The 23600-nt window shown below is 54.1% G+C and overlaps 1 protein-coding gene across 6 annotated transcripts in view; it reads left to right on the top strand.

The window, feature by feature from the left end:
* Positions 1-23600, top strand: part of UNC13B (unc-13 homolog B) — a 314963-nt gene that overhangs the window by 203636 nt on the left and 87727 nt on the right. For all 6 annotated transcript variants that reach the window (XR_014453376.1, XM_083155406.1, XM_083155407.1 and 3 more), the window contains 4 exons: positions 2032-2106; positions 3583-3802; positions 4517-4744; positions 5532-5673. Coding sequence is in view for 5 of the 6 variants with exons in the window: in XM_083155406.1 (XP_083011532.1) it covers positions 2032-2106; positions 3583-3802; positions 4517-4744; positions 5532-5673 (665 nt within the window). In the remaining variant the exon portion in view is untranslated. The remainder of the gene's footprint in view (positions 1-2031; positions 2107-3582; positions 3803-4516; positions 4745-5531; positions 5674-23600) is intronic.

Genomic DNA, 23600 nt, shown 5'->3' with positions numbered 1-23600 from the left:
TAGATCAAAGCAATCCCCAGTGTTCCGTTTGTGTAATTGGCCCCATAACCCCCCCAACCCCCCCCCCCTTTCCCGCCACCGGAGCAGCGGGTATGCCCGCCCTCCCCCTTCCCCCAGAGAGGCGGGCCTGCACCCACCCACCCACCCCTCGCTGAAGCTGCGGGTATGCCCGCCCTCCCCCGGAGCACCGGGTCTGCGCTCCGGGGGAGGACGGGCATGCCCACTACTGTGGGCGGTGGGTTGGGTGCAGACCCGCTGCTCTGGGGTTGGGGGGTGCGGGCATACATGCTGATGCAGCGGGGGAGGGGGGCTGGTGCTGGTAGATCTGCTGGGGGAGGGCAGCGGGGTTGGTGGGGGGGTTGTGTGGGGGGTGTTGGCAGACCTGCTGATGCAGCGGGGGTGGGGGTGGGGTGCCGGCAGACCCGGAGAGGGAAGGGGGGCGGTCAGCGGTGTTGATATGGGGGGGTGCAGACCCGCTGATGGGGGGGCTGCGGGCAGACACGCTTGCGGGTGGGGGGGGGTGCGCGCAGGCGAGAGGGGCTGGCAGAGCCGCTCATCCAGAGGGGGGGGGGGGGGAGGGTTGCGTTCAGGCATAACCACTAATGCGGGTGGTGGGTTGTGGGCAGCCCCACTGTTCTGTGGTAGGGGGGGTGCGAGCATACCTGCTGATGCAGCAGGGGGGTGGGTGCGGGCAGACCCACTGACCTAGGGGAGGGAAAGGGGGAGGGCGGCGGTGTCGATGGGGGGGGGGCGGTTTGCGGACAGACACGCTTGGGGTAGGTTGGTAGGAGGTGCTGGCAGAGGGGGATGGGTGCGGGCAGAACCGCTGCCTTTGGGGAGGGAAGGGGGGCGGCCAGCGGTGTTGATGGGGGGGTGTAGACCCGCTGATGGGGGGGAGGTTTTGCGGGCTGACCCCGGAGGTGATGTCAAGGGGGTGGTTGTGTGTATAACGCTGGTCTTTTCCCTAGGGGGGGGGGGGGTTGTGTATAATGCTGGGTGGGGGCCTAAGGCAGAAACTATGTGTGTATAACGCTGTCAATCACTCTTGTAACCCAGCCCAGCGTTATACACACAGGGGATGAGTGACAGACCTGGCTAAATATATAAGAGATGTAACCATCCTCCTATCCACTGGCAGCAACTGTCTGTTTCTGACCCATTACATGTCTCAGGAGTTTGTGGGTGGAGGTTACCCTGTACCCCTGTAATTGGACCATAGAGTAGTCAGTATTTGGAGCCTATCACACTGCATGCAATGAATGGTGTCGGCAACGTAGACCCGTATACATTGCAGTCTACACTCCAGCGGGTCCATTATACTCAGTGATGGGCGCTGAATGCGAGTCCCTGCTCACATTCAGACATGTTACACCTGCTCCCCCCCCCCCCATACATGTATTCCAGTACACCAGCTGATTGCACACACCTGTGGGCCTAAAGCAAATCCGGGCATCGCACTGGTCCCTCCTGCGCATGTATGAAGATCCCCGTCCCACCTGGCCGTACCCCCTACAGATATTTATTTTAATGCTTCATTTTGTTTCATTTTCTGCTTTTTGTTTTTTAATGTATGTATGTTTTCATCCGATGACACGGATGGATAGATCCGGCACCGCTGCCGGCTTCGGACAGTGACCTGCAGAAGATACAACTGTGCTCATGCCTAAATCCCTTCTAACCCCCACTCCCATCCCTCTGGGTGTATTTGGGCATTTAGTGGCTGCTTCTGTGTCGCACAATGTGACACTAACTGTGACTTCAATTAGGACACAGAGGCAATAAAATGTGTAAATGAACAACCATACTGTGCGCAAACCCCGCCTTCTGCGCCCGTATCTGCCTCAGAATCAGCCCCCTAATATCCCATGACCGCACGCAGTGATCCGTAGCGCCTCTGATCTAGCACCTGGCGTCTCTGCAGGTCACCGCCCAGAATCCCGCAGCTGGAATCTTCTTAGCAATACCCCAATGTGGGGTAAATAAGGAATCATTATGAATGACTAAGAAATGACTTGTTATTGTTCTCCGCAGTCCCTGGTCCAGTCTAGGAAAGCCGGCATCACTTCCGCCATGGCCACACGAACTTCTCTCAAGGACGAAGACCTGGTAAGCTTTCTTCCTCCAGGGCCTGAACTACCGTCTCATGGAACGGGCTTACCATGGACTCGGAGACCTCTTAGGGGAGTTACGTTTCCTGTTGTGAGTGGGTAAATGAAACCTGGGCACAAGATACGTGGAAAGATGTTGGGATTATGCCGACCGCTTCTTTTCCCTCACCCTTTTATGGCAACCCACCACACGCAGGCGCTGCCGTGGGTATTAATGTTGACCCTCATCATCGCGTTGACTTAGCCATAGTAAGAAGTGCGTTAACCCCCGCTCTACGGTTTATGGGTAGTGCCAGGATAGTTATTTATTGATGGGCGCCGTGATACAGAGCTGCACAATCTGTAGGGCCTGTATGTTCCTGTTCTGTCTACTGTGCCTCAGTGTAATGCCAGCTCTCTGCCAGCTAAGTGCTAGTGCGGGTATGGCTGCTGAGACTGGCACATCTGCCCGTGGGTGGGCACATTTCTCTCCCTCTGACCGCACACATCATTGAACCAGGCTGGGCATTGTTCATTACACAGAAGACAGCGAATACTATGTGCGCATCCAAGAAATGTCAGCTTCATCCTTGGAGATCACAGAGTATATGTTATAGGAGGAGGCGTGTGGGGGCTTTTCTTACCATATGTTAATACCATAAGGGAAATGTTCGGCACCTGGCCTATAACTGTCATGTAAAGATGGCACCATTAAGTCATTCATCTTATCTCATCATGGCTGGATTATTAATAGAGGTGCTTGACGTACAGCACAAACTCGCCCGCATTCAAGTACGACCCGAATAGTATTATTTCAATGTTGTCTTTAGTGGCGTCAGAGGGTGTGAGATCCGTATCTCACTGAGCTGTGCATGGGGGGGGGGGGGTCTGTATTGTGTCACCAGTACAGTAGTGCAGCGGTTCCCAACCTTTTATCTTTCCTGTACACCCTGATTAGGCCGTTCATTTATAATTACCCCTCCTCTCAATGTGAAATATCCACAGTACTTGTGGAAGTGAGCGGTATGCTTGTCCTTATATTAAGGAGGAGCAGTGTGCGGTCAGGAATCGGGCCCCCCTGTGTCTGGCTGCTGGTTGTGTACAGTCTCATACCTGTAGATTAATGCCGCGGCTTTCTCCACCCATGCCAGCGCAGGACAAATGATCACTTATGTCTGAGGGCAGCACAGGTAGCTCCCAGTGTATTGCTGGTCGGGCAAGAACACGAGGAGACGGCGATGACGCTGCAAATGGAACCAGAAATGACACACAGTGGTTCATCTCCAATAACAATATTATTTTCAAGTACCCCCAACCGCTCTGCAGCGTACCCCCAGTTTGGGAACCACCGCAGTAGTGGGATCCAAGTAATAACACAAATGTGTAGGAGCGTATTGTGGTTACTCTGATGCACAGCGGCCATGTTGTTACACCCGACCTTTGCCCTATGAGCTGGGCGGCACCAGCTGATGTCTCCTCTCTGCTTGTGTTTCAGAAATCGCACGTGTACAAGAAAACTCTCCAAGCCTTAATCTACCCCATCTCCTGCACAACGCCCCACAACTTCGAGGTGTGGACCGCCACTACCCCCACCTACTGCTATGAGTGTGAGGGTTTGCTGTGGGGGATCGCCAGGCAAGGGATGCGCTGCTCCGAATGTGGCGTCAAGTGTCACGAGAAGTGCCAAGACTTACTGAATGCTGACTGCCTACAACGTAAGTGCTGCCTGGGCTGGTACAGCCCCCTGTCCACTGTCCATGGCTTTCAGCTTCAAGGAAGAAGTCATTGGGCTTACCGGACACCCATCTCTCTGATGGTGGACAGGTTTGCCATAACCTGTACAAAGTATTGTGTCCCTAGTAAAATTGAGGAACGTTGTCTCCTATGCTAGTGTGGGGTGTTTAATATTCCATAGAGACCTTTCAGTAGTAGGACTGCCGCAAGAGTGATCCGGAGATTAGATCCGGTTCCTCCCTTAGGAGACAATGACATTAGTCCTCATGGACAGACGAACGCCGGTTACAGCTCTTGGCGGTTTTGCAGGATCGGACCCCAGTGCGGAGTAGAGTATTCTGTATTCTGCCCCATTGGTGAGCAGCTGATCCACAGCCTCATCTCTTTCTCATTGCGTTGCTGGTTTATGTGCAGCGATACATTACATATGGTATAAGGCAGATCCACGTGTGGCGCAGTAGATCATTATATGGAATAGATATGCGCAGTGGGGTACCGTGTTCTCCTGAGGCCAGATAGTGAGAAGTGACCGGGAGAGAGTTGCAATAAACAATAAGAACATTTTCTAGAACCTTAAAAGACATCGCTGACGGACTGGCTGGGAAGACATGCAATATTCTCTATATAACATGCGGTCTCCTGTCGGTGTCTGTTCCGTTTATATTGATGGCCTCCATGTGTCTTGTGCTCGGCAGGTGCTGCGGAGAAGAGCTCCAAGCACGGCGCGGAGGACCGAACTCAGAACATCATCATGGCAATGAAGGACCGAATGAAGATCCGGGAGAGGAACAAGCCAGAGATCTTTGACGTCATCAGAGATGTCTTTAGTGTGGGAAAAGTGGCTCATGCGCAACAGATGAAGACTGTGAAGCAAAGTGTTCTGGATGGCACGTCAAAGTGGTCCGCCAAGATCACGATCACCGGTGAGTCTGCTGCGGTGACAGATCTGCGGCGGAACCTGTGCAGAGTCTTGCTTCTGCCCTTGCAGTAATGGTCAGAGCTATATATGTAGCCGTATGCTGAGCCCAAATTTCTTTTCCACCACTTTCCCGACCAGTATTTTGTCATGTTATGCATAACACGCGACCTGTGTGTGACTATATTGTCGAGTGTCTTTTTTTGCAAACTTTTCATCAAGTAGCATCTTATTTGCAAAGCGGAGCTTATAGAAAGCACAAGCAGCTTCTGTTGACTAAAATATGATATACAGCATGCGGCAGTCACACGCCTAATATAGGCATGCTGTATATCAGTTTACTCTGCAGAAGCTGCCTCTTCACTCAAATAAGATGTTGTTTAACAGAAAAAATCGCAAAAAAGGCGCCCAGTGGCCATTTAACTGTAGAGTAGGCTAGATGTACATGGACACATCTGTACATTGTGGAAGTAAGGGGGGTGCCAGGGAATTTGGGGTAGATGTAATGGAAGTGGTATAAAACAGGCTAGCTTGCCATACTGCGCTGCATGTTGTGTAATTCTTATATGTTATAAGTTTAAGGGTCTGAGTCTGACTCGCACATATCTGCGGCTTACGCTACAACCCCCCCCCTCCCCGGAGTAGGGCCACTGAAAGACCCTCCTTTAACACACCCGTAACACACTTGCAAGGCGTTCTCAGTGTTTAGCGTGTGCGCCTGCATTCCCTGTGTAGTTTCTATACCTGATACCTGTACATAAGGCGACCTCACACGGATCTCTCCTCCCTCCCAGTTCTGTGTGCTCAGGGTCTACAAGCCAAAGACAAGACTGGCTCCAGTGATCCTTACGTCACTGTACAAGTGGGAAAGACCAAGAAGAGAACGAAGACGATATACGGGAACCTGAATCCGGTGTGGGAGGAGAAATTCCACTTGTAAGTTCGGCATGCCTGGCCTGGTGTGTATGTGCGGCACCGCGGGCTGCTCGTGTGTATGTGCGGCACCGCGGGTTGCTCGTGTGTATGTGCGGCACCGCGGGTTGCTGGTGTATATGTGTGGCACCACTATGTGATAATTATCTATAATGTAGCCGGCGGAGAGGAGCTGTGGATGTTAGTGCATATGTGATTATTATCTATAAGGTAGCCGGTGGTGTGCGGCGGAAGGAGCTGCGGATGTTAGTGCATATGTGATTATTATCTATAAGGTAGCCGGTGGTGTGCGGCGGAGAGGAGCTGCGGATGTTAGTGCATATGTGATTATTATCTATAAGGTAGCCGGCGGTGTGCGACGGAGAGGAGCTGTGGATGTTAGTGCATATGTGATTATTATCTATAAGGTAGCCGGTGGTGTGCGGCGGAAGGAGCTGCGGATGTTAGTGCATATGTGATTATTATCTATAAGGTAGCCGGTGGTGTGCGGCGGAAGGAGCTGCGGATGTTAGTGCATATGTGATTATTATCTATAAGGTAGCCGGCGGTGTGCCGCGGAGAGGAGCTGCGGATGTTAGTGCATATGTGATTATTATCTATAAGGTAGCCGGCGGTGTGCGGCGGAGAGGAGCTGCGGATGTTAGTGCATACTGTATGTGATTATTATCTATAAGGTAGCCGGCGGTGTGCGGTGGAGAGGAGCTGTGGATGTTAGTGCATATGTGATTATTATCTATAAGGTAGCCGGCGGTGTGCGGCGGAGAGGAGCTGCGGATGTTAGTGCATATGTGATTATTATCTATAAGGTAGCCAGCAGTGTGCGGCTGAGAGGAGCTGCGGATGTTAGTGCATATGTGATTATTATCTATAAGGTAGCCGGCGGTGTGCGGCGGAGAGGAGCTGCGGATGTTAATGCATATGTGATTATTATCTACAAGGTAGCCGGCGGTGTGCGGCACAGAGGAGCTGCTGATGTTGGTGCATACTGTATGTGATTATTATCTATAAGGTAGCCGGCGGTGTGCGGCGGAGAGGAGCTTCGGATGTTGGTGCCTACTGTATGTGATTATTATCTATAAGGTAGCCGGCGGTGTGCGGCGGAGAGGAGCTGCGGATGTTAGTGCATATGTGATTATTATCTACAAGGTAGCCGGCGGTGTGCGGCACAGAGGAGCTGCGGATGTTGGTGCCTACTGTATGTTATTATTATCTATAAGGTAGCCGGCGGTGTGCGGCGGAGAGGAGCTGCGGATGTTAGTGCATACTGTATGTGATTATCCCCTTCCCGACATATGACGTACATTTACGTCATATGTCGGTTGCGGGGGAATCAAGCCAGCTCACGGAGTGAGCTGGCTTGAAAGAGAGCAGGTAATGGCTGTATATTACAGCCAGGTACCTGCTCTCACGGCCACGAGCGGCGAGTTCGCCGATCGTGGCCGTTTAACCCTTTAAGCACCGCGGGCAAAGCGCCCGCAGTGCTTAAATAGCTGATCGGAGGGGGGGCGACCCCCTCCGGCGCCGATCGGGGCCCCCCGCGGCGAGATCGGAGGGTGCCGATCGGTTGCCATGGCAGCCAGGGGTCTAATGTAGACCCCTGTGCTGGCCATGTCAGCATTCCTATTACATCCTGCCTGAGGCAGGATGTAATAGGAAGTGCTGAAAATCACTATGTTCAGCCATAGAGCTCTATGGCTGAACCTAGTACAGGCGATCGCGCCCCCTAGTGGTCAAGTACACTAGGGGGCCTTGTAGTAAAAGTAAAAAAAAAAAAAAAAAAAGTTTAAAAATAAAAAAAAAATAAAAAAATATTAAAAGTTCAAATCACCCCCCTTTCCCCATTTCACAAATAAAAATAAATAAAAAATAAAAAAAATAAACATATTTGGTATCGCCGCGTTCCTAAAAGTCCGATCTATTAAAATATAACATTAGTTATCCCGCACGGTTAAAGGCGTAAACGGAAAAAAATTCCCAACGCCAAAACTACGTTTTTTGGTCGCATCGCCTACCCCAAAAAAAGTAACTAAAAGAGATCAGAAAGTCGCACATATCCCATAATGGTATTAATTAAAAAGTACACTTCAGCCCGCAAAAAATGAGCCCTCACCCAGGTCCGTAGGTGGAAAAATAAAAAAGTTATAAGCCGCAGAACATGGCGACGCAAATTAGAAAAACCGTAAAATTTTCTATTTTTTTTTTTAGTGGTAAAACGTAACGAAAACTATATAAGTTTGGTGTCACCGGAATCGTAACGACCCATAGAATAAAGATAACCCATCATTTTAAACGAACTATGAACTCCAAAAAAAACGTAACCAGCGCAAAATTGTGGAATTGCGTTTTTTTTTCTTTTTACCCCACATTGAATTATTTCCTGATTCCCCAGAATATTATACGGTATAGTAAATGGTACCATTAAAAAGTACAACTTGTCCCGCAAAAGCCCTCATGTGTCTATATAGCCGGAAAATTAAAAAAGTTACGCTTATTTGAACGCGAGGAAAAAAAAAATTAACAAAAAATGCCCCGTCGGGAAGGGGTTATTATCTATAAGGTAGCCGGCGGTGTGCGGCGGAGAGGAGCTGCGGATGTTAGTGCATACTGTATGTGATTATTATCTATAAGGTAGCTGGCGGTGTGCGGCGGAGAGGAGCTGCGGATGTTAGTGCATACTGTATGTGATTATTATCTATAAGGTAGCCGGCGGTGTGCGGCGGAGAGGAGCTGCGGATGTTAGTGCATACTGTATGTGATTATTATCTATAAGGTAGCCGGCGGTGTGCGGCGGAGAGGAGCTGCGGATGTTAGTGCATACTGTATGTGATTATTATCTATAAGGTAGCCGGCGGTGTGCGGCGGAGAGGAGCTGCGGATGTTAGTGCATACTGTATGTGATTATTATCTATAAGGTAGCCGGCGGTGTGCGGCGGAGAGGAGCTGCGGATGTTAGTGCATACTGTATGTGATTATTATCTATAAGGTAGCCGGCGGTGTGCGGCGGAGAGGAGCTGCGGATGTTAGTGCATACTGTATGTGATTATTATCTATAAGGTAGCCGGCGGTGTGCGGCGGAGAGGAGCTGCGGATGTTAGTGCATACTGTATGTGATTATTATCTATAAGGTAGCCGGCGGTGTGCGGCGGAGAGGAGCTGCGGATGTTAGTGCATACTGTATGTGATTATTATCTATAAGGTAGCCGGCGGTGTGCGGCGGAGAGGAGCTGCGGATGTTAGTGCATACTGTATGTGATTATTATCTATAAGGTAGCCGGCGGTGTGCGGCGGAGAGGAGCTGCGGCTGTTAGTGCATACTGTATATGAAATATTATCTATAAGGTAGCCGGCGGTGTGCGGCGGAGAGGAGCTGCAGATCTTAGTAAGATCAGATAGAGAAATGGATGCTAGCAGGGAGATACAGGTAAGGATTTGCTTATAGGGGCTGATTCAGAATTTCAGTCGCTGGGTCGCTCACATGGGGAAATGCCCAGCAGTTTTTGTGGCTTTGAGTTACTTCTCCGATGTATTCGCCACCCCCCCCCCCCCTTCCTCCCAATATGGTTTTAATAGTAGTGACCAATGTTCCAGCCAAATGATATAAAACAGATTGCATTTATGTCACTGTAGTGTCCTCGTCACCACTGGGATAAGATAAAAGATGGAGAGGCGCAGTATGGGGTGATACTTGTTGTGCGGGGAGGTCACACCCTTCCTTTTCGCATAAGGCGTGTCCCCATGTCAGACCTGGAAGAGTTTGGGTCTTGTCCTTTGGATGCACATTTCCACTTTCTGGTTACATATCGGTGGAAGAGCCGCTGTCCTGAACACCAGAGGAACCCACATAATACAGGGGATGGAAACACCATTATAGAAATATTAATCCTGTCTACACGCTTGATATAGGAGGAGGGTAGGTCACCAGTGTGGAAGCCATCTTGGATGCTACATGCAAAAGCGACCAGTATTTGTCCTCCATGCAATGACTGCAAAAACTGTGTTCCCACCCTGTGCAGTGCGGCTATAGTGTATTACATTGCAGCATTATATCCCCAGATATACACAGAGGACATTCTGTTTTCTCTAATGCAGCAAAGTCACATTTCTCTATACAGAGTTGCACACAGCATTGTGCCCGTTATCGTTCGCTTACGTGTTACAGCTGTGTACGTTTGATAATGAGACTTCTGCTGCGTCTCGGAGTTCTATCTCCTTCTGCAAGACATCCCTCTGCAGAGCCCATACAGTACTGTAGTTGGCGAGAGCAGGGCCCTCAGGCACTGTGAGGAGCTCTGTGTGTGCGGCACGTCAGTAGTATTAGGTCGCAGTGCGGTTTAATCCCTCGCTAAGCTTGGATCTGATGTAAGGAAACCTCATCGCTTAGTCACAGGCTTTAGGCTGCCAGGACGTGGCATTACACCGGTTTTCTTCGTGCCTCTACAGTATCTGTGTGTTCCTGAGAGCGCCGGTGGGTACGATGATGCTGGTGTATAGATGTCAGAGACTTCTGTCCCTTTGTGTGCTCATTCTCCTTCATATCGGAACTTCCTGTTACCTAGTATGTAACCCTGACTGCTGACATGAATGAAATGTACGTTTATATGTGTACAATTACTTTATCTCTCCTCAATCCCCATTCCCCATCCTGTAGGGAGCACAGGCCTGACCTGGCCTAAATATCTCACTAATGGGGATATGTATCAATCCTGATTTGGTGAAGTTACCCATAGCAACCAGCCATATTCTTTATTAGTTCATAGACTTTGCTAGACTGTTATGGGCATCTATCTCTCTGACGTATTTGATCCATTTCTGTCCTCTCACTGGTAGCTCCATTGGCGGGTCAGTGTCCTCGGGCCGGAGGGTGTCAGAGCTGGGTGCAAGCGGAGTAAATCATCTCTTCCCCGCGGTAATTTCCCATGTTGTCTGCGTTACCTTTCCGGCCAACTTCCAGCTCTGGGCCAACCACGCCAGTCTGACCCCCACCTGCGGATCCCCTCTCCATCCTGCAGTGACTCCCATTTACCTCCGCTGTGGTAGCGTTAGCTGTGCTCCCGTCTCCCGCCAGCCGTTTCTGGTGGTGTGTATTGGCGCGGGTCCCCAGGGCAGCCTCAGGTCTGCTATAGGACACTGACACTGGATTCCTGCCTTGTGGTGGCACCTGAGGTCAGATCCTGAGTAGAGGCACTTCATCAAGGACCCCGACAGTCAAAACCCTGACACATGGGGTCCCGACGGCCACCGACTATTCTCCCTTGTGGGGGTCCACGACCCCCATAGAGGGCGAATAGAATAGGTGGCGGGCATAGAGAGCCACCGTGCCTGCAGCGCAGCGATCCAACAAGGGGCTTTGTTGCTCTCACCATGCTGTCTGGGTTCGGCCAGTCAGGATATGACTTTCGGAACCCTATACCACACCCCTTCATCCTAGGTGACTCAGCAGTGCTGTAGCGAATACCCCTTTCAGATCCCACCTAATTACCAGGGACATGACAGTTTATTGCCAGTTTGACCTGGGAATAGGTGTGATCTGAAAGGGTTTACCAACAGGTCCAGCAAGCCGACAGCAACCCGGCATTACGAACCAGTAAAAAACAAGCAGGGTTCTTACTGCTTCGTTGTTGGTTTACTGTGCGGTGTGAACGGTTAATCGGGTCGAGCGACACTGTTCCCGTTCATACTAATGGAGGAGGCAGGCTTGATGCAGTGTCCGCCACCTCCCTCGCCCCGGATGCCGCTCTGCCCCGTCCCCGCAGGTACTATTGCCGGGTCGCTGTAGGGGCCTGTAAGTGCATTTTACGATATGAAAGCGGTAAAAGTGAGACACCGAAATTACTACTGTGATCTACTGGTAGCTCGCGAGTTCCAAGTTGGACACCACTAACTCTATGCGCACATGGATGGTAGAGTACTGTATGAATACATTGTTTTTTTACAAATTAAAATCACAAACAACGGATGTCGACCTTTCTTGACTGTCGACCTTTTGACTGTCGACCTAGACACTGCAGATATAATGCCTGGATATTGGTCTAGTGTGTTTCTGTCCTCTGGGGCTCAGTTAGAGAATAATTGTGTTCCGGCAGGACTGAGATGTGTAAGACACTGATAATACGGGAAGAGGTGACGTCCCAGAGTAGACTCGGTACCCTATGGTCCCAGTGGCCCTTAGTGGACTCAGAGGAAAGGATTTCACTAAGTTACATGCTGTACTCCATCTGCTCTATCTGTGATCCAGCACGTTCCCCGCTGAGGCACAACTGGTGTTAAAAGCTGCATTTCTCCCCAGTCCTTTCCATCTGACTCCTTACATGAAGCAGAAGTCATTGTCTCTCTGATTAGCTGTAATTTTCCTTTGTGCCCTGTTCACACTCATTATTAGCAGAGCGAAATCAAAACCGCTAATGATCCCTTGTGCAATTGCTGCACATACTAAAAATGTTCTGGAATTAGGATTTTTCTGTCCTGCAATTAGTGTCATAAGAGGGTGTATTTATACCCCGCTGGCTGCGCTGGGACGTACTTCTTATTCAGGGACCTGCTTTCCCGCTACAGCGATCGGTTTCTGCGTATTGATGAAGATGCCGTCCGCAGGTGACTCCTGATGGACGTATTAGTGTCCTGTCCGGTCCATCATCTCTCCTGGGCCGGGGACCGACCTGAGAGGGTCAAATGTTGGGTCCAGCCCAGGAGTCTGATCTCTTCTGTGTGTGCATTGTTATCCGGGTATCTCCCAATATTCATACAGAATAGTCTGTGACGCCGAACTGCCACCCACAATGCCCAGTTATCGCCACCTCTCTCCCAGTTATACAAGCTCCAACCGCTGCACTGCCAGGGACGTCACTGTAGCTGCGGTTAAACAGTGTGTGCGGGCAATAGAACCAGGCCAGACGATCATTGTTCTGCTGGCACAGGATCTGGTGTATTTACTTATAGTCCATTAAGTTTTTCAAGCACACTTGTCGATTTATCGTATTTTTCTGTGATGATAAAAATGTCTGGATATTACAAATTAGTGAGCGATGGTCATTTGATGTGGTTTCCATTTATCGGAGAGCACCGCTGCTAATAGGATACCCCGCACATTCTCTCTGTACAAGTCTCGTAGGCATGGGTATTAATGCGCCCAGGTCTCCGCTTGCCCACAGTAATAGCTGGGTGCTGTTATTGATGTTAGCTGGCTGTGCTGCCGCTGGGTCCTCTGCTCCAAGCCGGCAGGGAAAGCATCTGGGATGACGTTACCACTTGCCCTCAGTACTCTGTGCTGGCAGGTGGTTCTGAGACGCCTTTGCTGATGACATCCGCAAAGGTGATGATGTCATGTGATGTCACTGTGAGTGTGTGTCTATACCCAGAGGGGGTGTTCTAGACAACATATATACCTGCAATTTGTTCTGGGTGTTCCTCGGTATAGAACATCCAATCCTCTATATCTGTCTAGTGTCAGTGAGTTGGAACACCGCCATCTGCTGGCTGAGAGTAAAACTACAGCTCTTTCTCACACATGCACAGACACAGAAGGTAACAGAATAGCCTTCAAAGCTTTTTTTTCCGAGCGGGCTTACCAGTACGGATAGCAGGAACTGTGCAGGAGATCTGTCTATCTATGACGAGTGTATTGTTCATGCTTAGCATTTTATTATATATATTAGTAATATATTAATACTACTAGGTGATTCATCGCGCCCTGCGGGCGCTCTTCACACCGTCGTAAGGGGCTGCGCCCCCTTAATTTGTGAACGTTTGTATTGTGAGACATATGGTTAGAATTGTATGTAAGATGGCCTGTATTGCAACTTGAGTTATAGGTGAAATGTGTTAAATAGAGAGCATATGATTTGGAAGGGGGTGTGTATTGTATTGTATTGTTTTGTTTAATTAAAAAGTGGTAATCTCTGGAGGGGGTGGGGGGGCGCGTGAATCGCTGGAGGGGTGGGTCACGGGCGGTGCCGTGAATAGCGGGAGGGGGGGTCGTGGGGGGGGGCGCGAATGGGGGGAGGGGGGGTCGCAGGGGTCCCGCGAATGGGGGGAGGGGGGGTCGCGGGGGTCCCGCGAATGGGTTGAGGTGGGGTCGCGGGGGTCCCGCGAATGGGGGGAGGGGGGGGTGTTGCGGGGGTCCCGCGAATGGGGGGGAGGGGGGTCGCGGGGGTGCCGCGAATGGGGGGAGGGGGGGGTCCCGTGAATAGCGGGAGGGCGGGCGCCGCGAATCGCGGGAGGGGGGTCGTGGGTGTCCGGGGGGTTGCTGGCAGAGGAGGGGGTTCGGAAGTAATGGTGGATGGTGGATGTGGAGTAATGGTGCATGGTGGGCGTGTACTGTAGCCCTGGCTGGGCGGGGGGAGGTGATGTCATGGGGGTGGGATGTGTAGAACGTTATACACATAGAACACTTTTCCCTGGGGGGGGCGGGTTTGTGTATCCTGCCGGGCGGGAATGTTAGCTACACAGGGGATGAATGACAGATCTGGCTAAATATATAAGAGATTGGTCAACATTCAAGTGTTTATTAAAATGTATTTCTATGTGTACAATCCGTCCAAGTGCTTTTATAGGTTATATTGTTGCAATAAATTCAAGCGCTGCCACCCAACATTACTTCTTAGCTAACAAGTCTGCATCAGCCGCATTGTTTGGTCCATGAGCAAATGCCAACTTTACTGGCCACGTTCTCTCTGTATACTGCTATACGCGGGGCCCCTGTGGGAGACGGGGGGCCGCTGTAGCCTGCAGTGACTGTATCCGTATACTGCTATACGCGGGGCCCCTGTGGGAGACGGGGGGGCCACTGTAGCCTGCAGTGACTGTATCAGTATACTGCTATACGCGGGGCCCCTGTGGGAGACGGGGGGGCCGCTGTAGCCTGCAGTGACTGTATCAGTATACTGCTAGACGCGGGGCCCCTGTGGGAGACGGGGGGGGCACTGTAGCCTGCAGTGACTGTATCAGTATACTGCTATACTCGTGGGCCCCTGTGGGAGACGGGGGGGCCACTGTAGCCTGCAGTGACTGTATCAGTATACTGCTATACGCGGGGCCCCTGTGGGAGACGGGGGCCTCTGTAGCCTGCAGTGACTGTATCAGTATACTGCTATACGCGGGGCCCCTGTGGGAGACGGGGGGCCTCTGTAGCCTGCAGTGACTGTATCAGTATACTGCTATACGCGGGGCCCCTGTGGGAGACGGGGGCCTCTGTAGCCTGCAGTGACTGTATCAGTATACTGCTATACGCGGGGCCCCTGTGGGAGACGGGGGCCTCTGTAGCCTGCAGTGACTGTATCAGTATACTGCTATACGCGGGGCCCCTGTGGGAGACGGGGGGCCTCTGTAGCCTGCAGTGACTGTATCAGTATACTGCTATACGCGGGGCCCCTGTGGGTGATGGGGGGCCTCTGTAGCCTGCAGTGACTGTATCAGTATACTGCTATACGCGGGGCCCCTGTGGGAGACGGGGGGCCTCTGTAGCCTGCAGTGACTGTATCAGTATACTGCTATACGCGGGGCCCCTGTGGGAGACGGGGGCCTCTGTAGCCTGCAGTGACTGTATCAGTATACTGCTATACGCGGGGCCCCTGTGGGAGACAGGGGGCCTCTGTAGCCTGCAGTGACTGTATCAGTATACTGCTATACGCGGGGCCCCTGTGGGAGACGGGGGGGCCACTGTAGCCTGCAGTGACTGTATCAGTATACTGCTATACGCGGGGCCCCTGTGGGTGATGGGGGGCCTTTGTAGCCTGCAGTTACTGTATCAGTATACTGCTATATGCGGGGCCCCTGTGGGAGACGGGGGGCCTCTGTAGCCTGCAGTGACTGTATCAGTATACTGCTATACGCGGGGCCCCTGTGGGAGACGGTAGCCTCTGTAGCCTGCAGTGACTGTATCAGTATACTGCTATACGCGGGGCCCCTGTGGGTGATGGGGGGCCTCTGTAGCCTGCAGTGACTGTATCAGTATACTGCTATACGCGGGGCCCCTGTGGGAGACGGGGGCCTCTGTAGCCTGCAGTGACTATCAGTATACTGCTATACGCGGGGCCCCTGTGGGTGATGGGGGGCCTCTCTAGCCTGCAGTGACTGTATCAGTATACTGCTATACGTGGGGTCCCTGTGGGAGACAGGGGGACCTCTGTAGCCTGCAGTGACTGTATCAGTTTACTGCTATACGCGGGGCCCCTGTGGGTGATGGGGTGCCTCTGTAGCCTGCAGTGACTGTATCAGTATACTGCTATACGCGGGGCCCCTGTGGGTGATGGGGTGCCTCTGTAGCCTGCAGTGACTGTATCAGTATACTGCTATACGCAGGGCCCCTGTGGGAGACGGGGACCTCTGTAGCCTGCAGTGACTATCAGTATACTGCTATATGCGGGGCCCCTGTGGGTGATGGGGGGCCTCTGTAGCCTGCAGTGACTGTATCAGTATACTGCTATATGCAGGGCCCCTGTGGGAGACGGGGGCCTCTGTAGCCTGCAGTGACTGTATCAGTATACTGCTATATGCGGGGCCCCTGTGGGAGACGGGGGCCTCTGTAGCCTGCAGTGACTATCAGTATACTGCTATATGCGGGGCCCCAGTGGGTGATGGGGGGCCTCTGTAGCCTGCAGTGACTGTATCTGTATACTGCTATACGCGGGGCCCCTGTGGGAGACGGGGGGCCTCTGTAGCCTGCAGTGACTGTATCAGTATACTGCTATACGCGGGGCCCCTGTGGGAGACGGGGGGGCCACTGTAGCCTGCAGTGACTGTATCAGTATACTGCTATACGCGGGGCCCCTGTGGGTGATGGGGGGCCTTTGTAGCCTGCAGTGACTGTATCAGTATACTGCTATATGCGGGGCCCCTGTGGGAGACGGGGGCCTCTGTAGCCTGCAGTGACTGTATCAGTATACTGCTATACGCGGGGCCCCTGTGGGAGACGGTAGCCTCTGTAGCCTGCAGTGACTGTATCAGTATACTGCTATACGCGGGGCCCCTGTGGGTGATGGGGGGCCTCTGTAGCCTGCAGTGACTGTATCAGTATACTGCTATACGCGGGGCCCCTGTGGGAGACGGGGGCCTCTGTAGCCTGCAGTGACTGTATCAGTATACTGCTATACGCGGGGCCCCTGTGGGTGATGGGGGGCCTCTGTAGCCTGCAGTGACTGTATCAGTATACTGCTAGCTATACGTGGGGTCCCTGTGGGTGATAGGGTGCCTCTGTAGCCTGCAGTGACTGTATCAGTATACTGCTAGCTATACGCGGGGCCCCTGTGGGTGATGGGGGGCCTCTGTAGCCTGCAGTGACTGTATCAGTATACTGCTAGCTATACGCGGGGCCCCTGTGGGTGATGGGGTGCCTCTGTAGCCTGCAGTGACTGTATCAGTATACTGCTATACGCGGGGCCCCTGTGGGTGATGGGGTGCCTCTGTAGCCTGCAGTGACTGTATCAGTATACTGCTATACGCGGGGCCCCTGTGGGTGATGGGGGGCCTCTGTAGCCTGCAGTGACTGTATCAGTATACTGCTATATGCGGGGCCCCTGGGGGAGACGGGGGCCTCTGTAGCCTGCAGTGACTGTATCAGTATACTGCTATATGCGGGGCCCCTGTGGGAGATGGGGACCTCTGTAGCCTGCAGTGACTATCAGTATACTGCTATATGCGGAGCCCCTGTGGGTGATGGGGGGCCTCTGTAGCCTGCAGTGACTGTATCAGTATACTGCTATATGCGGGGCCCCTGTGGGTGATGGGGGGCCTCTGTAGCCTGCAGTGACTGTATCTGTATACTGCTATACGCGGGGCCCCTGGGGGAGACGGGGGCCTCTGTAGCCTGCAGTGACTGTATCAGTATACTGCTATATGCGGGGCCCCTGTGGGAGACGGGGGCCTCTGTAGCCTGCAGTGACTATCAGTATACTGCTATACGCGGGGCCCCTGTGGGAGACGGGGGCCTCTGTAGCCTGCAGTGACTATCAGTATACTGCTATACGCGGGGCCCCTGTGGGTGATGGGGGGCCTCTGTAGCCTGCAGTGACTGTATCAGTATACTGCTATATGCGGGGCCCCTGTGGGAGACGGGGGCCTCTGTAGCCTGCAGTGACTATCAGTATACTGCTATACGCGGGGCCCCTGTGGGTGATGGGGGGCCTCTGTAGCCTGCAGTGACTGTATCAGTATACTGCTATACGCGGGGCCCCTGTGGGTGATGGGGGGCCTCTGTAGCCTGCAGTGACTGTATCAGTATACTGCTATATGCGGGGCCCCTGTGGGTGATGGGGGGCCTCTGTAGCCTGCAGTGACTATCAGTATACTGCTATATGCGGGGCCCCTGTGGGAGACGGGGGCCTCTGTAGCCTGCAGTGACTGTATCAGTATACTGCTATATGCGGGGCCCCTGGGGGAGACGGGGGGCCTCTGTAGCCTGCAGTGACTATCAGTATACTGCTAGACACGGGGGCCCTGTGGGAGACGGGGGGCCTCTGTAGCCTGCAGTGACTGTATCAGTATACTGCTAGCTATACGCGGGGCCCCTGTGGGTGATGGGGTGCCTCTGTAGCCTGCAGTGACTATCAGTATACTGCTATACGCGGGGCCCCTGTGGGTGATGGGGGGCCTCTGTAGCCTGCAGTGACTGTATCAGTATACTGCTATACGCGGGGCCCCTGTGGGTGATGGGGGGCCTCTGTAGCCTGCAGTGACTGTATCAGTATACTGCTATATGCGGGGCCCCTGTGGGTGATGGGGGGCCTCTGTAGCCTGCAGTGACTATCAGTATACTGCTATATGCGGGGCCCCTGTGGGAGACGGGGGCCTCTGTAGCCTGCAGTGACTGTATCAGTATACTGCTATATGCGGGGCCCCTGGGGGAGACGGGGGGCCTCTGTAGCCTGCAGTGACTGTATCAGTATACTGCTAGCTATACGCGGGGCCCCTGTGGGTGATGGGGGGCCTCTGTAGCCTGCAGTGACTGTATCAGTATACTGCTAGCTATACGCGGGGCCCCTGTGGGTGATGGGGTGCCTCTGTAGCCTGCAGTGACTGTATCAGTATACTGCTATACGCGGGGCCCCTGTGGGTGATGGGGTGCCTCTGTAGCCTGCAGTGACTGTATCAGTATACTGCTATACGCGGGGCCCCTGTGGGTGATGGGGGGCCTCTGTAGCCTGCAGTGACTGTATCAGTATACTGCTATATGCGGGGCCCCTGGGGGAGACGGGGGCCTCTGTAGCCTGCAGTGACTGTATCAGTATACTGCTATATGCGGGGCCCCTGTGGGAGATGGGGACCTCTGTAGCCTGCAGTGACTATCAGTATACTGCTATATGCGGAGCCCCTGTGGGTGATGGGGGGCCTCTGTAGCCTGCAGTGACTGTATCAGTATACTGCTATATGCGGGGCCCCTGTGGGTGATGGGGGGCCTCTGTAGCCTGCAGTGACTGTATCTGTATACTGCTATACGCGGGGCCCCTGGGGGAGACGGGGGCCTCTGTAGCCTGCAGTGACTGTATCAGTATACTGCTATATGCGGGGCCCCTGTGGGAGACTGGGGCCTCTGTAGCCTGCAGTGACTATCAGTATACTGCTATACGCGGGGCCCCTGTGGGAGACGGGGGCCTCTGTAGCCTGCAGTGACTATCAGTATACTGCTATACGCGGGGCCCCTGTGGGTGATGGGGGGCCTCTGTAGCCTGCAGTGACTGTATCAGTATACTGCTATATGCGGGGCCCCTGTGGGAGACGGGGGCCTCTGTAGCCTGCAGTGACTATCAGTATACTGCTATACGCGGGGCCCCTGTGGGTGATGGGGGGCCTCTGTAGCCTGCAGTGACTGTATCAGTATACTGCTATACGCGGGGCCCCTGTGGGTGATGGGGGGCCTCTGTAGCCTGCAGTGACTGTATCAGTATACTGCTATATGCGGGGCCCCTGTGGGTGATGGGGGGCCTCTGTAGCCTGCAGTGACTATCAGTATACTGCTATATGCGGGGCCCCTGTGGGAGACGGGGGCCTCTGTAGCCTGCAGTGACTGTATCAGTATACTGCTATATGCGGGGCCCCTGGGGGAGACGGGGGGCCTCTGTAGCCTGCAGTGACTATCAGTATACTGCTAGACACGGGGGCCCTGTGGGAGACGGGGGCCTCTGTAGCCTGCAGTGACTGTATCAGTATACTGCTATATGCGGGGCCCCTGGGGGAGACGGGGGGGCCTCTGTAGCCTGCAGTGACTATCAGTATACTGCTATACGCGGGGCCCCTGTGGGTGATGGGGGGCCTCTGTAGCCTGCAGTGACTGTATCAGTATACTGCTATATGCGGGGCCCCTGGGGGAGACGGGGGCCTCTGTAGCCTGCAGTGACTGTATCAGTATACTGCTATATGCGGGGCCCCTGTGGGAGACGGGGGCCTCTGTAGCCTGCAGTGACTGTATCAGTATACTGCTATACGCGGGGCCCCTGTGGGAGACGGGGGCCTCTGTAGCCTGCAGTGACTGTATCAGTATACTGCTATACGCGGGGCCCCTGTGGGAGACGGGGGCCTCTGTAGCCTGCAGTGACTGTATCAGTATACTGCTATACGCGGGGCCCCTGTGGGAGACGGGGGGCCACTGTAGCCTGCAGTGACTGTATGAGTATACTGCTATACGCGGGGCCCCTGTGGGAGACGGGGGGCCTCTGTAGCCTGCAGTGACTGTGTCAGTATACTGCTATACGCGGGGCCCCTGTGGGAGACGGGGGCCTCTGTAGCCTGCAGTGACTGTATCAGTATACTGCTATATGCGGGGCCCCTGGGGGAGACGGGGGCCTCTGTAGCCTGCAGTGACTGTATCAGTATACTGCTATATGCGGGGCCCCTGTGGGAGATGGGGACCTCTGTAGCCTGCAGTGACTATCAGTATACTGCTATATGCGGAGCCCCTGTGGGTGATGGGGGGCCTCTGTAGCCTGCAGTGACTGTATCAGTATACTGCTATATGCGGGGCCCCTGTGGGTGATGGGGGGCCTCTGTAGCCTGCAGTGACTGTATCTGTATACTGCTATACGCGGGGCCCCTGGGGGAGACGGGGGCCTCTGTAGCCTGCAGTGACTGTATCAGTATACTGCTATATGCGGGGCCCCTGTGGGAGACGGGGGCCTCTGTAGCCTGCAGTGACTATCAGTATACTGCTATACGCGGGGCCCCTGTGGGAGACGGGGGCCTCTGTAGCCTGCAGTGACTATCAGTATACTGCTATACGCGGGGCCCCTGTGGGTGATGGGGGGCCTCTGTAGCCTGCAGTGACTGTATCAGTATACTGCTATATGCGGGGCCCCTGTGGGAGACGGGGGCCTCTGTAGCCTGCAGTGACTATCAGTATACTGCTATACGCGGGGCCCCTGTGGGTGATGGGGGGCCTCTGTAGCCTGCAGTGACTGTATCAGTATACTGCTATACGCGGGGCCCCTGTGGGTGATGGGGGGCCTCTGTAGCCTGCAGTGACTGTATCAGTATACTGCTATATGCGGGGCCCCTGTGGGTGATGGGGGGCCTCTGTAGCCTGCAGTGACTATCAGTATACTGCTATATGCGGGGCCCCTGTGGGAGACGGGGGCCTCTGTAGCCTGCAGTGACTGTATCAGTATACTGCTATATGCGGGGCCCCTGGGGGAGACGGGGGGCCTCTGTAGCCTGCAGTGACTATCAGTATACTGCTAGACACGGGGGCCCTGTGGGAGACGGGGGGCCTCTGTAGCCTGCAGTGACTGTATCAGTATACTGCTAGCTATACGCGGGGCCCCTGTGGGTGATGGGGTGCCTCTGTAGCCTGCAGTGACTATCAGTATACTGCTATACGCGGGGCCCCTGTGGGTGATGGGGGGCCTCTGTAGCCTGCAGTGACTGTATCAGTATACTGCTATACGCGGGGCCCCTGTGGGTGATGGGGGGCCTCTGTAGCCTGCAGTGACTGTATCAGTATACTGCTATATGCGGGGCCCCTGTGGGTGATGGGGGGCCTCTGTAGCCTGCAGTGACTATCAGTATACTGCTATATGCGGGGCCCCTGTGGGAGACGGGGGCCTCTGTAGCCTGCAGTGACTGTATCAGTATACTGCTATATGCGGGGCCCCTGGGGGAGACGGGGGGCCTCTGTAGCCTGCAGTGACTGTATCAGTATACTGCTAGCTATACGCGGGGCCCCTGTGGGTGATGGGGGGCCTCTGTAGCCTGCAGTGACTGTATCAGTATACTGCTAGCTATACGCGGGGCCCCTGTGGGTGATGGGGTGCCTCTGTAGCCTGCAGTGACTGTATCAGTATACTGCTATACGCGGGGCCCCTGTGGGTGATGGGGTGCCTCTGTAGCCTGCAGTGACTGTATCAGTATACTGCTATACGCGGGGCCCCTGTGGGTGATGGGGGGCCTCTGTAGCCTGCAGTGACTGTATCAGTATACTGCTATATGCGGGGCCCCTGGGGGAGACGGGGGCCTCTGTAGCCTGCAGTGACTGTATCAGTATACTGCTATATGCGGGGCCCCTGTGGGAGATGGGGACCTCTGTAGCCTGCAGTGACTATCAGTATACTGCTATATGCGGAGCCCCTGTGGGTGATGGGGGGCCTCTGTAGCCTGCAGTGACTGTATCAGTATACTGCTATATGCGGGGCCCCTGTGGGTGATGGGGGGCCTCTGTAGCCTGCAGTGACTGTATCTGTATACTGCTATACGCGGGGCCCCTGGGGGAGACGGGGGCCTCTGTAGCCTGCAGTGACTGTATCAGTATACTGCTATATGCGGGGCCCCTGTGGGAGACTGGGGCCTCTGTAGCCTGCAGTGACTATCAGTATACTGCTATACGCGGGGCCCCTGTGGGAGACGGGGGCCTCTGTAGCCTGCAGTGACTATCAGTATACTGCTATACGCGGGGCCCCTGTGGGTGATGGGGGGCCTCTGTAGCCTGCAGTGACTGTATCAGTATACTGCTATATGCGGGGCCCCTGTGGGAGACGGGGGCCTCTGTAGCCTGCAGTGACTATCAGTATACTGCTATACGCGGGGCCCCTGTGGGTGATGGGGGGCCTCTGTAGCCTGCAGTGACTGTATCAGTATACTGCTATACGCGGGGCCCCTGTGGGTGATGGGGGGCCTCTGTAGCCTGCAGTGACTGTATCAGTATACTGCTATATGCGGGGCCCCTGTGGGTGATGGGGGGCCTCTGTAGCCTGCAGTGACTATCAGTATACTGCTATATGCGGGGCCCCTGTGGGAGACGGGGGCCTCTGTAGCCTGCAGTGACTGTATCAGTATACTGCTATATGCGGGGCCCCTGGGGGAGACGGGGGGCCTCTGTAGCCTGCAGTGACTATCAGTATACTGCTAGACACGGGGGCCCTGTGGGAGACGGGGGCCTCTGTAGCCTGCAGTGACTGTATCAGTATACTGCTATATGCGGGGCCCCTGGGGGAGACGGGGGGGCCTCTGTAGCCTGCAGTGACTATCAGTATACTGCTATACGCGGGGCCCCTGTGGGTGATGGGGGGCCTCTGTAGCCTGCAGTGACTGTATCAGTATACTGCTATATGCGGGGCCCCTGGGGGAGACGGGGGCCTCTGTAGCCTGCAGTGACTGTATCAGTATACTGCTATATGCGGGGCCCCTGTGGGAGACGGGGGCCTCTGTAGCCTGCAGTGACTGTATCAGTATACTGCTATACGCGGGGCCCCTGTGGGAGACGGGGGCCTCTGTAGCCTGCAGTGACTGTATCAGTATACTGCTATACGCGGGGCCCCTGTGGGAGACGGGGGCCTCTGTAGCCTGCAGTGACTGTATCAGTATACTGCTATACGCGGGGCCCCTGTGGGAGACGGGGGGCCACTGTAGCCTGCAGTGACTGTATGAGTATACTGCTATACGCGGGGCCCCTGTGGGAGACGGGGGGCCTCTGTAGCCTGCAGTGACTGTGTCAGTATACTGCTATACGCGGG

The sequence above is a fragment of the Crinia signifera genome, chromosome 1 (assembly GCF_055691185.1).
Source record: "Crinia signifera chromosome 1, ASM5569118v1, whole genome shotgun sequence".
In the NCBI taxonomy this organism is placed as follows: Eukaryota; Metazoa; Chordata; class Amphibia; order Anura; family Myobatrachidae; genus Crinia; species Crinia signifera.
This window is presented reverse-complemented; position numbering and strand designations above follow the sequence as displayed.